At 58.7% G+C, this 12,183-nt stretch overlaps 1 protein-coding gene and 1 long non-coding RNA gene across 13 annotated transcripts; one reads left to right on the forward strand and one right to left on the reverse strand.

Annotated features, from left to right (window-relative positions):
• Positions 1-6,167: 6,167 nt before the first annotated feature.
• On the reverse strand, positions 6,168-11,951 carry Entrep3 (endosomal transmembrane epsin interactor 3). 12 transcript variants are annotated; one of them, XM_087203513.1, is made up of 12 exons: positions 11,176-11,950; positions 10,916-11,050; positions 10,618-10,728; positions 10,406-10,525; positions 10,051-10,158; positions 9,383-9,558; positions 9,156-9,255; positions 8,797-8,866; positions 8,062-8,685; positions 7,295-7,363; positions 6,961-7,214; positions 6,168-6,879 (listed from the first exon to the last, which is right to left on the reverse strand). In XM_087203513.1, the coding sequence occupies exons 1-12, from the start codon at positions 11,398-11,400 to the stop codon at positions 6,700-6,702; spliced, it is 2,172 nt and encodes a 723-aa protein (XP_087059639.1). In that variant the 5' UTR covers positions 11,401-11,950; the 3' UTR covers positions 6,168-6,699. The 12 variants fall into 12 exon arrangements, with proteins under 12 accessions (XP_087059639.1, XP_087059641.1, XP_087059640.1 ...); XM_087203515.1 differs by having other exon boundaries at positions 10,916-10,972; positions 11,176-11,949; XM_087203514.1 differs by having other exon boundaries at positions 9,383-9,555; positions 11,176-11,949.
• LOC147820815 (uncharacterized) lies at positions 7,206-7,906 on the forward strand. The gene is made up of 2 exons (XR_015448194.1): positions 7,206-7,341; positions 7,716-7,906. It is a non-coding gene; the product is annotated as an uncharacterized LOC147820815 (long non-coding RNA).
• Positions 11,952-12,183: the final 232 nt, after the last annotated feature.

The following is a 12,183-nucleotide window of genomic DNA, read 5'->3' on the forward strand; positions in this document are numbered from 1 at the left end:
AACTAGTTTGTGTTGTTGTTGTACTAGGGATTGAACCCAAGCCCTTACACTGAGATACATCCCCAACCAGTCCTTTTGAATTTTTTTTTTTTTTTTTTTTGGTACCAGGGATCGAACTCAGGTCCTTGTGCTTACACAGCAGGCGGCAAAACCACTGAGCTAAATCCCTGGCCCCTAATTTTTTTTTTTTTTTTGAGACAGAGTCCCACGAAGCTGCATAGGGTGGGTTCAGACTTGCAATCCTCCTGCCTCAGCCTCCCAGAGTGGTGGGATTTCAGGTACTGGCCACCATACCCTGTTTACTTGTTTGTATATGAGTGCTTTTATGTGTTTTGAATTATCTCAGTGAAGCCCTTCCAAGATACACCCCCTGTAAGGTGACCATTACTTCTGGGATCCTAGGGCATTTTAATTATAGTCCTAGTGAGATGAGCAGGGTTTGAATCCTGGCTCCACTGTGTATTGACGTTTGACCACCGGTCAGTTTCTTGGTCACTCTCACAGCCCGTCTCCCACCCCTAAAAGGGAGTGATAGTGCCTCTCTCACAGGTTACTGTGGGGCTGAAGCAAGATAATGTGCATGTGGGTCATTGTTGGCACCTCTGTCATCCCCCCCTCCCCATGCTTAGCAGGGAACTTAGTTCCTGGAAGGACACGGGCCACTCAGCTCGGTGGCCTCATGCCCTCGTCAAGAGCCTGGTTCGGGTCAGGTGTCAGGTGTGGGACTGAACAGAACTACCTGCATGCTGTGTCAGTGTCCACTCCATTTAGACTTCTAGTTTTTCAAGGAAGCACAGGGCAGGATTTGGCAGGGCCGGTGCATCACTTCCAACTCATTCCATTTGGCCCATTCACTTCCTCCAGCTCTTTCATTCCCGCCCAGGGCAGGCTCTCGAGGGAGTGCTCCGCTGCTGAGTCCCAGGCACAGGGACTTCCTGCTCCATTCTCCACCTGCCCTGCCTGTCCTACTGGGTTCAGAGCCCCTCTCTTCCTTATTTCTCTCTACAGAACCAGTGTAAACTTCTTGTTTCTCTTTCTCCTCCTCCTCCCTTTTTTGCATTATTTCATTATTTCCAACAGGGTCTGGTTAAGTTCCCAGGCTGGCCTTGAATTTAAAATCCTGCTGCTTTACCCTCTCAAGTAGCTAGGATTACAGCCACAGTGCCTGGTTTGCTACTTCTCCTTACCCTCTCTCCATTTTCAGGGCAGGGGATTGAACCCAAGGCCTTTTTTACACGTTGGTTTTTTGTTTTTTTTTTCATTTTCAGACAGGGTCTCACAAAGTCTCTATATTGCCCAGGTTTGCCAGGCCGGGTGGCATACACCTGTGATTCCAGCACTGGGGAGACTGAAGCAGGAGGATGGACACAAGTTCAAGACCAGCCTGGGGTACATAGTGAGAGCTCAGGGCCGGGGATTTAGCTCAGTGGTTCTGCCACCTGCCTCGCAAGTGCAAGGTCCTGAGTTTGATTGCTGGTATCAAAAAAAAAAAAAAAAAAAAAAAAGAAGTACATAGTGAGAGTTCAAGGCCAGGCTGAACTACGTAGTGAGACCCTGTCTCAAAAAGTCAAAAATAAATAAATAAATTGTCCAGGCTGGGGTGGAACCCAGATGATGAGCAATTGCCTAGAGAGGCATATTCTCTTATGTAGACCAAGGCTGCCATGACTCATGAATCACAATAAAAGCGAATTAGAACCAGGAGTGGGAGCACATGCCTGTAATTCCTGCACTCAGGAGGCTGAGGCAGGAGGATCCCCAGGAGTTCAAAGCCAGCCTGGGCTACATAGTGAGTTCAAGGTCAGTCTGAACTGCTGGTGAGACCCTGTCTCAGAAAAACTCCAGTTATATCTAGAAGCAAATCTGTTGTAACTTTGTCTTTTTCTTCTTTGTTCTTTCCCATCGTTCAGTTCTGAGTTTGCCTAACCACCGCCTCCACGGAGGACACTCTGGCCAATTTCTAAAATGTCCCCTAGGGGGCGCTTCCCACCAAACATCTACATAGGTCTCACTGCAGGGCCCACCAGGGGCTTCCTACCTGGTGGCCGCAAACAGCACTTTCAAGATTTAGCTAGGGCTAGAGAATGTAGCTCAGTGGTGGAGGACTTGCCCTGGATTCAATGTCCCATACAGCACAAAAAGAAAAAAGGAAGCTAGGCATGGTGGTACAGGCCTGTAATCCCAGACAGAAAGAGACTACGGCAGGATGAAAAAGTTGAGCCCAATCTGGCCAGGTGTGGTGGTGCGTGCTTGTAATCCCTGCATTCTAGAAGGCTGAAGGAGGAGGATTGCAAGTTCAAGCCCAGCCTGGCCAGTTCAGCAATTTTTTAATAATAAAACTAAAAAGGGCTAGGGAATATAGCTCAGTGTGAAGGTCCTGGGTTCCATCCCCAGTACAGAAAAGAAAAAAAAAAATTTGAGGCCAGCCTGACAATTTTTTTTTTTTAGTACTGGGAATTGAACTTGGGTCCTTGCGCTTTCACAGCAGTCAGCAAAACCACTGAGCTAAATCCCCGGCCCCCAACCTGACAATTTACAGAGATCCTGACTGATCTTACAAGAAGTCTGCTAGGGGGCCGGGGATTTAGCTCAGTAGTTCTGGCCCCTGCCTCAAAAGCGCAAGGTCCCGAGTTCGATTCCCGGTACCAAAAAAAACAAAACACAAAAAACTAAGAAGTCTGCCCTCAGACCACTCCTGGGCATCTCAGGCTTCTCTGCCGGAGCCCGTGAGGTGATCAGGGTTCCCCCAGCCAAAGCTGCTCCCCTCCAACACCACCCCTGGTCCCCCCATCCCAATCCCTCCCTCCAGGACCAGCTCACCCTGACTGCCTGCTCCCCACACCTCCTTCTCATTATTCCCCCTTACCCTTTCCCCGAGGTGCTCTCTGAGGGGCTGGGGTGTTGCTCAGTGGTACAGCATGTGCCTAGCATGTGTGCAGCCCTAGGTTTGATCCCCAGCGTGCACACACCACACGTGCACACACAGAAAAGAAAGAAAAAGAATTACTGAATTATCCAACTAAAACCCAAATTCTGAAGCTACTACTCTCACTTTTAACCCTTCGCCCCACACTGCTGCAGAGAGGGTTGTGGACCTGGTATCCCATCCTGGACTCAGCTCTTTTGCTCGCCTTCCACTTGTGCCACAGGGTCCAGTCACCTCCTCTCTGAGACCACACTGCATCTCGTCCCTGCTGTCCCTTCTACTCTGCCCTCAACATTTCCTGCCTTTTTCTCTAGGGGACTGAACTCAGAGCCACATGGATGCTAACTAAGCACACACTCGACCACCGAGCTGCACCCCCGCCTCTTTCTCCCTCTGGAAAAAAAGAATAACTACTCATCAGGAAGGCTCAGCCGTACCAGCTGCCATCAACCCCATTCTCCTGCACCTCAGAGGGTCAGGCAGCCTTGCTAGGTGCTCAGCTCCACGCTGAGCAGACATGCACCGGTGTCTGTTCTGCAGAAGGCCCCTTTCAAGATCCTGGGATACAGCCACAAACACGATGATAAAGTCCCTGGCCTGTTGCAGTTATGTTCTACTGGGGCCAGTGGCCAAAAACATAATTTCAAGGTAGGTGTAGTGGTACAGGCCTGTGATCCCAGCATTCTGGGAAGCTGAGGCAGGAGGGTTACAGGTTCAGCCCAGCTCCTCCCCCCGCCCAGCTCAGAAACTTAGACCCTGTCCCAAGAGGTAGGTTGTGGTGGCTGGGGATGTAGCTCAGTGCAAAGGCTCTGGGTTCAATCACACACACACACACACGCTCCTGTAACACAGCCACACAGCCCTCTCATTTCTTTTGCCACTCTGATCAGAGTTACAATCAAATGTACAAAGGATCTAATCTCTGCTCTAGCACCCAGCTCTTAAAGACTGTGACTGCTAATTCGGTTGGCCACTGACCTCCCCACGCTTCATCCCGGTAGGGTCGGGACCAGCCTGTCCCGGCTCCCTGCTGTATTCCCGGGACCGGCCAGTGCCTGGCACTGAGCCAGAGCTCAGTGGCTGTTTGTTGAATGACTGATGGATGGTATGAGCTATATAACCTTCTTCCCCCTCCACCCCTCAAGGAGGAAGTGCACAGGGCTTGAAGATTTTATCACTTCTTTATTAGTAAAATGAGACCATCCCTGCAATTAATAATAACAATGATGATGAAAAGGTTGAGCACAAACGCAGGGATGGGAGCGGTTAAGAACCAAAGCGCGCAACCTCCCTTCCTCCTACTGTTGGCGGAGGGAAACAGCAGCCCCAACTGGAGGCGATGGGAAACCCCACTGCAGCCGGCCAAGGCGAGTAGACGAGGCGGGAAGCCCCGCCCAGGGGTGGTGGCGCCCGCTGCACCAAGCTGCGCAGCTGCAAACCAGCGGCCGGGGCGGGCCCAGGCCTCTCAGAAAAGGAGATTGATGTTTGCCCCGAGAGGATAACTCAGGACCCTTCTGCACTTCTCATTGGTTCTTTTGGAGACGAACAACTTTCCCTCAGCAGCTGTAGCCCAATGGGAGCGATCTGCTCGAGGAAAGACTGCGTCCGTGGACCCCACGGAGGTGCTTGGTGGGGGGATTGGATTCCCACCATGACTCCACCCCACCGAAGCGGAGCCAGATCCCCGATCTGACTCCTCAGGGGGCTTCAAGACGGGGCACATCCAGTGCCAGCGCCGTCCCAGTGGGAAGCCCGGTGTCCACCTCCTCTCTCCCATTCAGTCATTTGGGCTGCGCCAGCCCTTCCTGAGGCTGTATTGTTATTATGGTGAATTATTCAAGAAGCCTTGCAGGCTGACGCCATCTCCGGGCAGTGCCACTCCCTGTTCCCTCCCGGTGGCCACAATCAGAAAGTCCTGAAGCTTTTTTCTCTTTTTAGACAGGATCTGGCTATGTAGCCCAGGCTGGACCCAAACTCAGTGATCCTCCTGCCTCAGCCTCCCAAGTACAGGGATCCATCACGCCCGCTCAAGTCCTGAAGCTTTTTATAAGATCCCCGCTCTCCCACGTTCGAGACTTAACAGTGTCCGTTGCGGCCCTGCTGTGTGTCAGGTCCAGCACAGTGAGCAGGTCCCTGCTCTTGGGAGCTTACATTCTACGGGACAACACAAATATATAAACAAAAAGCAAGATAATTTTATTTTTAACGGCCGTAGGTGGCTTTTCAATTGTAGAATCTAGTAACACTTCATTGCATAAATTCAGTGTTCCTACAAGATCTTTTTTTTTTTTTCTTACCAGGTATCGAACCCAGGACCTTGCACTTTTGAGGCAGGTGGCAGAACTGAGCTAAATCCCTGGCCCCAAGATCATTATAAATAGTGCTAAGTGGCTGGGGATTTAGCTCAGTGGTGCCGTTGCCTACCTCGAAAACACAAGGTCCTGAGTTCGATTCCCGGTACCAAAAAAAAATAGTGCTAAGTGGTCACAACAAGGGAGGCCTGTGCCTGTGACGCCTGTCTTAGGTGCCTAAGGCCCTGGGTTCAAGTCTCAGCAATGCCATGGAGAATGGGACAGGGTTGGGTGCTTACTCAGTGAGAGTGGAGCTAAGACCTGACTTAGGTGAACCCACCAGTCACAGGGTAAAGCTTTTCAAACTTGGAGAAGGGCAAGTGCAAAGGCCCTGGGGTCTGGAGGCAGACTGGTGGCATCAGAGTGGACCAGGTGGGACAGTATTGTAACTATAATGGGAGGCCAGCTGGTGTAGGCAGAGCCTTGACAGAACATGATCCATCATCACTTGTGGAGTGTAGAATGGAGGGCTGGGGAAGAGTGGAAATAGACCAATTCAGGGGTTGTGGAGAGGTGATGGTCAGAACCATAGAGGGGAGGTGGTAAAACATGGGTGTATTTGAAATAGAATTGCTGCTGGGGAATGGTGTCGCACCCCATGATCCTAGCACTCAGGAGGCTGAGGCAGGAGGATCACCATGAATAAAGCCTGGGCTACACAGTGAGTTCAAGGCCAATCTGAACTACATAGCCAGACCCTGCCAGGAAAACAAACAAACAAACAAACAAACAAGCAAAAGGTCCAAGAGAAGACAGTTGAGGTGGAATACCCCTGTAAATCCCAGCTACTCTGGAGGCTGAGGCAGGAGGACTGCAAGTTCCACACCTCCATGGCTCCTCAGGTAGAGCCCCCCATATTAAAAAAAAAAGAAAGAAAAAATGTCAGGAAAGAAGGGGAAAATTGAAATTTATTGAAGACTTACTTAATATGTTAAGAGCTTTACAAACATTCATCTTCACAATGTTTTACTGATCAGGCAAATGAGGTTAAATAACTTGTCCAAGGTCATGCAGGTAGAGGTGGCAGAGCCGAGAGGCCACCCGATTTCTCTGACTCTCCATGCCTGCCTCACCACCTCACTGCACAGTGCAAAGGCGCCTGGACTTAAACGCCCGGACATGCCCTTCCCTGTCCAGGTGCTCCTGAGAACCACAAGGCCACGCGCAAACTGGGGGAGTCTGTTGCTGCTCCGCCTCCCAGCTGTGGGGCTGTCACCCCTGTGGCCTGAACTCCCTCCCGTGAGCACAGGACGGAAGCTGCCCTAGTCCAGAGGGGCAGAAAGCGGCAGAGGCCCCACAGGTAGGAGGGAAAGGGGCACTTTGGAGGTACGCAGCAGCAGGTTTCTCTGTGTGCGAGGAGGCGCTGGCGCCTGCAGCCCGCCCTCCCATGGGGCTGCTCAGTGTGACAGAGGCCCGGTCAGGTCAGAGCCCAGTCTCCCGGCTGCCACCACCGAGGCCCAGGGTGAGGCTGTGGGGCCGAGCTGTGGGCTCCAGCCGGCGGCTGGACAGCAGGCGCCGCAGGGAGGAGCCAGAGCTCAGGTCGCCACAGCTGCGGAGGTGGAGGCTCTCTCGGCCTGGCCGGCCCCAGGGGCTCCGGGGCACCTGCAAGGAGCACAGAGAATGGTACTGGTACCGGTACCGGGTGGCCCGGCCTGAAGCTCCAGGCTCTCCCCCAATGCCTACCTGCTTGTGTCCATGGGCTCCGGGCCCAGTGGGATCTGGCGACTTCTTGGAGATCTGGAGGAAACGAGCGACCAGGCCCCGGCCTGGCCAGCTTCCTTTCAGGTCCCCCAGAGAGTGGGCAGGCGCAGGGCCCAAGGGCAAGGGGACCTTGTGGAAGGTGGGTGCGGGGCGCCGTTTCTCAGCTGAGCGGGCGCGGAGCAACTTGGGGGACGGGCAGCGGGCCAGGCGGAAGAGGCAGGCTTCAGAGCACAGCCCTGCAGAGAGCAGAGATGTGGGGTGCGCAAGGACTGTGCCGTGCCCCACCCTGCACCCCAGATGCCACCACGCGCCTGACCTGTGTCTGCAGAGGAAACGGAGGCAGCTTCTTCCTCAAGCACTTTGGTATAAAGGTCCCTGAAGTCAGCTGAGGAGGGGCGGCAGGGACTGGATGGGGCCGCTCTGGACATGCGTGCCCTCCTGGCACCCCGCCACCCCGTTTCCAATGAAGGCGCCATTGTCTGCCTGCGCCTGCCAGCAACTGGCTGGTGCAGGGCGGGGAGACAGCGACTGCCTCCCGGCTCCCGCACGCAGTGACCAGCGAGGAGCGTTTGGGCGTCCCTGGAGCTACCGCTGTCTAGGTGCCGGCCAGCAGCGGGCCTGCTGAGCCGCTGGGGTGGGATGAGCCAGTACCTCAGGGTCGTCGGCTCTGGAGCACTAGCTCCTCTAGCAACTGCAGCGCTTTTGGTTGAGACGCTGTAATTATTCCTGTTTTACAGGTGAGGAACTAGGGCTTGCAGAGAGCGGACAGGCAAACAGCGCAAGCTCGGTGCTGTGGAGCTGGTATCATACACCAAACCCTCACCCTGCCTGTAATCCCAGCACTGGGAGGCTGAAGCAGGAGGACCCTGAGGCAGTTTGATGACTTAGCAAGACCCTGTCTCCAAGTGAAAATAAAATTATAAAGGGCCGGGGTGTAGCTCAGTGTGAAGGAAGGGCCTGGGCTCCATCGCCAGTCCCGAAAGGGGGAAAAGTCCCCTGTGGCCACTGAGCAACCGGTGCGCCGCGAAGGGCACAGCAGGAGCCGTCAGCTGCCCAACCTGCGGGGCGGGGCGGGGCACTCACCGGTGTCGCTGGAGGTGGCGATGCCCGGGTCACTGTGCGAGCGCGGCAGCGGCGGCGGGGCCGGGGGCCGGGGCCCAGGCGGGGTGAGGGAGCCCGAGCTGTCACTGAAGCGCCGCGCCGGGGCCGGGCCGGGGGCGGGCGCGGGGGGGCGGCTGCCGGCCCGGGGCACGCGGCGCCGGAGCTCGGGGAAGCAGGGCCCTGCCCAGGGCGGCCAGCCCTCCAGCCGGTGGCAGCTGCGCGCGGCCGCGGGGGCGCCGGGCGCGGGCGGGGCCTCGGGCGCCGAGCAGGACTGGGAGCGCGCGGCACGAGCCGGCCGCCGGGGCAGGGGGCTGTCCTCGAAGGGGCCGCGCAGGCCGCAGTCCAGGCTGAGGCAGTAGCCGGCGCGGCTGCGCTGGATGGAGCGGAAGAGCACGTAGTCGACCGAGCGCACGGAGCCCTGCAGCTCCAGCAGGCACGAGTCCTCGGACGGGCTGGAGCCCCCCGGGAGGTCGCCGATGGCCGACAGCACCAGGGACCCGCTGTCCATGGACACTGTGGGCGGCAGGGGGCGCTGGTGGCACCGCCGGCGGCCGGGCCGGCCGGGCCGTGCCGGGCAGCGCCGCCTTCGGGCCAGTCCGCCTCCGGCTGTCTCGGAAGACACGCAGGTCCAGGGTTCGAGAAGCCCAGGCCCTCCTTCGTCCCAAATGTCAGCCGTCGCCAGCATCCCCGCCTCCCCCCTCGCAGCTCTCTGCTCACCGTCCACAATGGAGGCCACTCGCTCGCACATGCAGGCGCCGTCGTGCAGCTGAGGGTCAAACAGAGTGGCCTGCAGAAGACGAGAGTCAGAGGCCCAGGCCTGCTACTGGCATGGCCACTCCCGAGCGCTGGACAGAACTCCGAGGTCCCAGACCAGCTCTGTTACTTGGCTGACTTTCACAAGCAACACAGGAGTCGTAGTGCCTGACCCACCCGCCTCACCAGGCTCTAGAGAAGATGGAAGACGACAGGGCATGTGGCAGAGCTATAAAGATCGCAAGCACTGTCATCACCCTGGTCCACCATGGCTTGCTCAGGCTCTTGCCCAGCTCCCTGGCCTACACCCGGCCTGCACTCACCTGGCTGTCTCCTCGCAGGCCCATGACAGCTTCATAAGAAGGAGGGCAGTCAGTAGGATACAAGGGCACAGGGCTGTCCATGGAGCCATTGTATGTGATGCTGGCAGGATGAGGGAAGAGCTCAGAGCCTGGAAAGCTACTGCTCCTGGCCAAGGCAGGCCAGGCCACCACTGCAGGCCCACCCCAGCCTCTTCCTTGATCCCCTGGAGAACCCCACCTGGCCTCACCTCTGCGCATCTGTCTCGGAGCTGCAGGTATACTCTGGGGGGTAGTAGGGCGGCGGAGGCACTGGCGGGACAAATTCCTCCAAATCCAGCATGGTGTGCAGGAGAGGGGCCGGAGGGGAGGCCGCACAGCTAGGCAGCCCCAGCGGTCCTGAGACGGAGCGCTCGGGGACCAGCTGCTGGGGCAAGCAGGCCACCAAGCCTGGTTTCTGGGGGTGCAGCTCTTCCTCGGCCCCTGCACCCTCCTCTCCTTCAAGCTCTTTCTAGGGCCCAGCCCCTCTAAGAAGCTCCAGTTCTGTTCCTGACCTCCGGCACAACAGCTCCTCCTCAACCCTGCATCACCCTGAGCCTGCCCAGAAATTCCTCCCCTGTAGGCCTCCTCCCATCCAGAGTCACCACCTGTGTTCTCTGTCACTTCATCCCCGCCTCCGTCCAGGGCCTTCTAGACTCTGCCCCATCCATCGTCCTCTTGGGCCCCCTCTCCTGACCCAGGGTGGCATTACACACCCAGTGACTCCCTGTCCCCTCCCCTCCCTTGGCCCCCAACCATCCTCCAACAGACGATGCCCAGGGGCCCAGAAGCCAGCTCCATGGCCACTGCCCCTCCAGCCCAGTCCTGGCACACACAGCCCCTCGAGCCTGGCTGACGCCAGGCCTGGATCCCCTCTCACCGTATGCACCAGGTCCAGAGAGAAGATCTGGATGCAGCAGACAATAGCAGACAGGGTACAGATTACGGCGGCACAAACGGTGAGTCCACAGACACTGAAGAGCAGGTTCTGCAGCCAGAGGAGGGCAGCTGAAGGCTCTGGGAAGGTGTGTGTCCCCTGCATCCCTGGGGCTCCCCTGGAGCTCGCTGGGAGAGCACTTGCTAGCACGCATGAGACCCTGGATTTGGCCCCTGGCACCCCCAAATGAAACCAAACCACATTTCCTGGGCCTGTGAGGATCCCAGTAAGGGAGGCAAGGATGGGACCCAGGATGATATGGGGAAAGGGCTTCAGGGATAAGGGAGTGCCCACACACCTTGAGGGCGCCTCGGGCTTCATCACAGGTAGAGTTAGGGGCAATCTTGAGCTCCCGCCCTGGCTCTGGACAGGGCCGCGGGAGGGGAACAGGGGGGCAGCACACACAGGCCTTTCCCTCCTGTGGGGGTGGGGCCAGCGGGGTCAGGACAAACTCAAGTGTCCTGCACACCTCCCCAGCGGCTCTCCCAGCTCCCGCGCCTCACGTCTCACCATAGTGCACTGTCGGAAGTCCCGGGCCAGCTGAGCGTTCTTACAGGAGAGGACAGAGCCAGCCATGCTGAGCATGACACAGAGCACCGAGAGCAAGGAGAAGAAAGAGATCTGGGGAAAGAGCGAGCCCACTCAGGCCCAGGACCTGCATCGGTGATGGAGGATGGAGCCCCCCCCCCCGCAGACATTCTTGTGCCTGCCTGGCACCATGGAAAGCCACTTCCCTTCCTGAGGCACAGTGGGGTCCCCCCTGGTGCCGGGCACCTGCCTCCCGGGGGCACTGGACCCTGGCACCTACCACTAGAGTGAACGGCCGCTTCCAGGAGACAATGCCAACTACCCCGGAGAACGCCAGCTGGGGACAGAGTGGGGACAGACTCAGCCTGGTGGGGCGGCACCTGAGTAGGCCCCTGGGCACAGGATGCACCCAGCCCTGCCAGGAGGGACAGGACCAGAAGAGGGAGGCGAGGTGAGGAGACAGCTTGACGCTGGTGAGGAGAGGTGGGGCCCAGGAGCCTCTCCCACCCAGCCACTGAGCACCCTGCGGACCCGACTCACCGAGAACCCGGCCCAAGACGGGCAGGACCTCTTGATGCTCTCGGTGGTGGTGACGGAGGAGGCCACCATGCTGAAGGTTACCACCAGGATGCCCAGGAGCACCTGGGCCAGCCCCAGCGTGAGCAGGGCCTGCAGCCAGGGTCGGTGGAGGCGGAGGTGGGTGAGGCCCCGGGTGCTGGGCCGGCTGGTCAGCGAACGGATGGAGTCGCTAGGCGAGGGCATCATGCCTGCCCCTCACTCGGCACCCGCTGGCGCTCGGGAGCATCTCAGAGGCGCCCGAGGCCCCGTCCTCTCTCCTCCCCACCCAGCTTGCTCTAGAGCCCACCCCCTGGGTGGGTCTCCGGGGGCACTGCCCGAGGACTCCAGCTGAGGGGGGCGCCACGGGAGGGGCGTCACGGACGGACTCCGGGGTGCTCCTTCCCCAGCACGGGCACTGGGCGGGCGCCGTGCCCGGGGCGGCGAGGAGGACGCGGAGGCACTGGCTCATCGCATCTCCCTAGGGCAGAAGGGCGCCGAGATGGGCTGGGCCCAGAGAGCGCAGAGCGCGGCGGGGCTGGGCCCGGAGGTGGAAGGAGGTCGGGAGAGGGGGGCGGCCTGGGAGACTCGAGGGGCGCGGTCGGGGCGCCCTCGGGGCGCAGCAGGATCCTGGCCGCCTGAGGGGAGGCCGAGACCTGCTTTCGCCCGCCCGGCTCCCGCCCCACCACGCTCGGCTCCAGGCTCAGCCGCAGCGGTCCAGCGGTCTGCTCGAAGGCGGGGGTGGGGCGGGGCGCGGCGCGGTGCACCCCGGGAGCTGTAGTCTGGACTCAGCCAGGCGGAGCGGGCGCTGCGCCCCGACCGAGGCCGCGCTGCCCGCTGCCCGAAGTTCCTCCGGTGCCCGCCTGCGCCCCGCCCGCCTCAGGCTCCCGGCGGAGGTGGCGGGCTCTTCCCTGTCCTATGGAGAGGGGTGGGTAGCAAGGTGCGCCGGTGTCCCTGCCACCCCACGCCCAGCCTGGACCTCCCGCCACAGCA

This window comes from Heterocephalus glaber, unplaced genomic scaffold, assembly GCF_053883595.1.
Source record: "Heterocephalus glaber isolate CG9 unplaced genomic scaffold, H.glaber_assembly_v1.0 deba00001795, whole genome shotgun sequence".
In the NCBI taxonomy this organism is placed as follows: Eukaryota; Metazoa; Chordata; class Mammalia; order Rodentia; family Bathyergidae; genus Heterocephalus; species Heterocephalus glaber.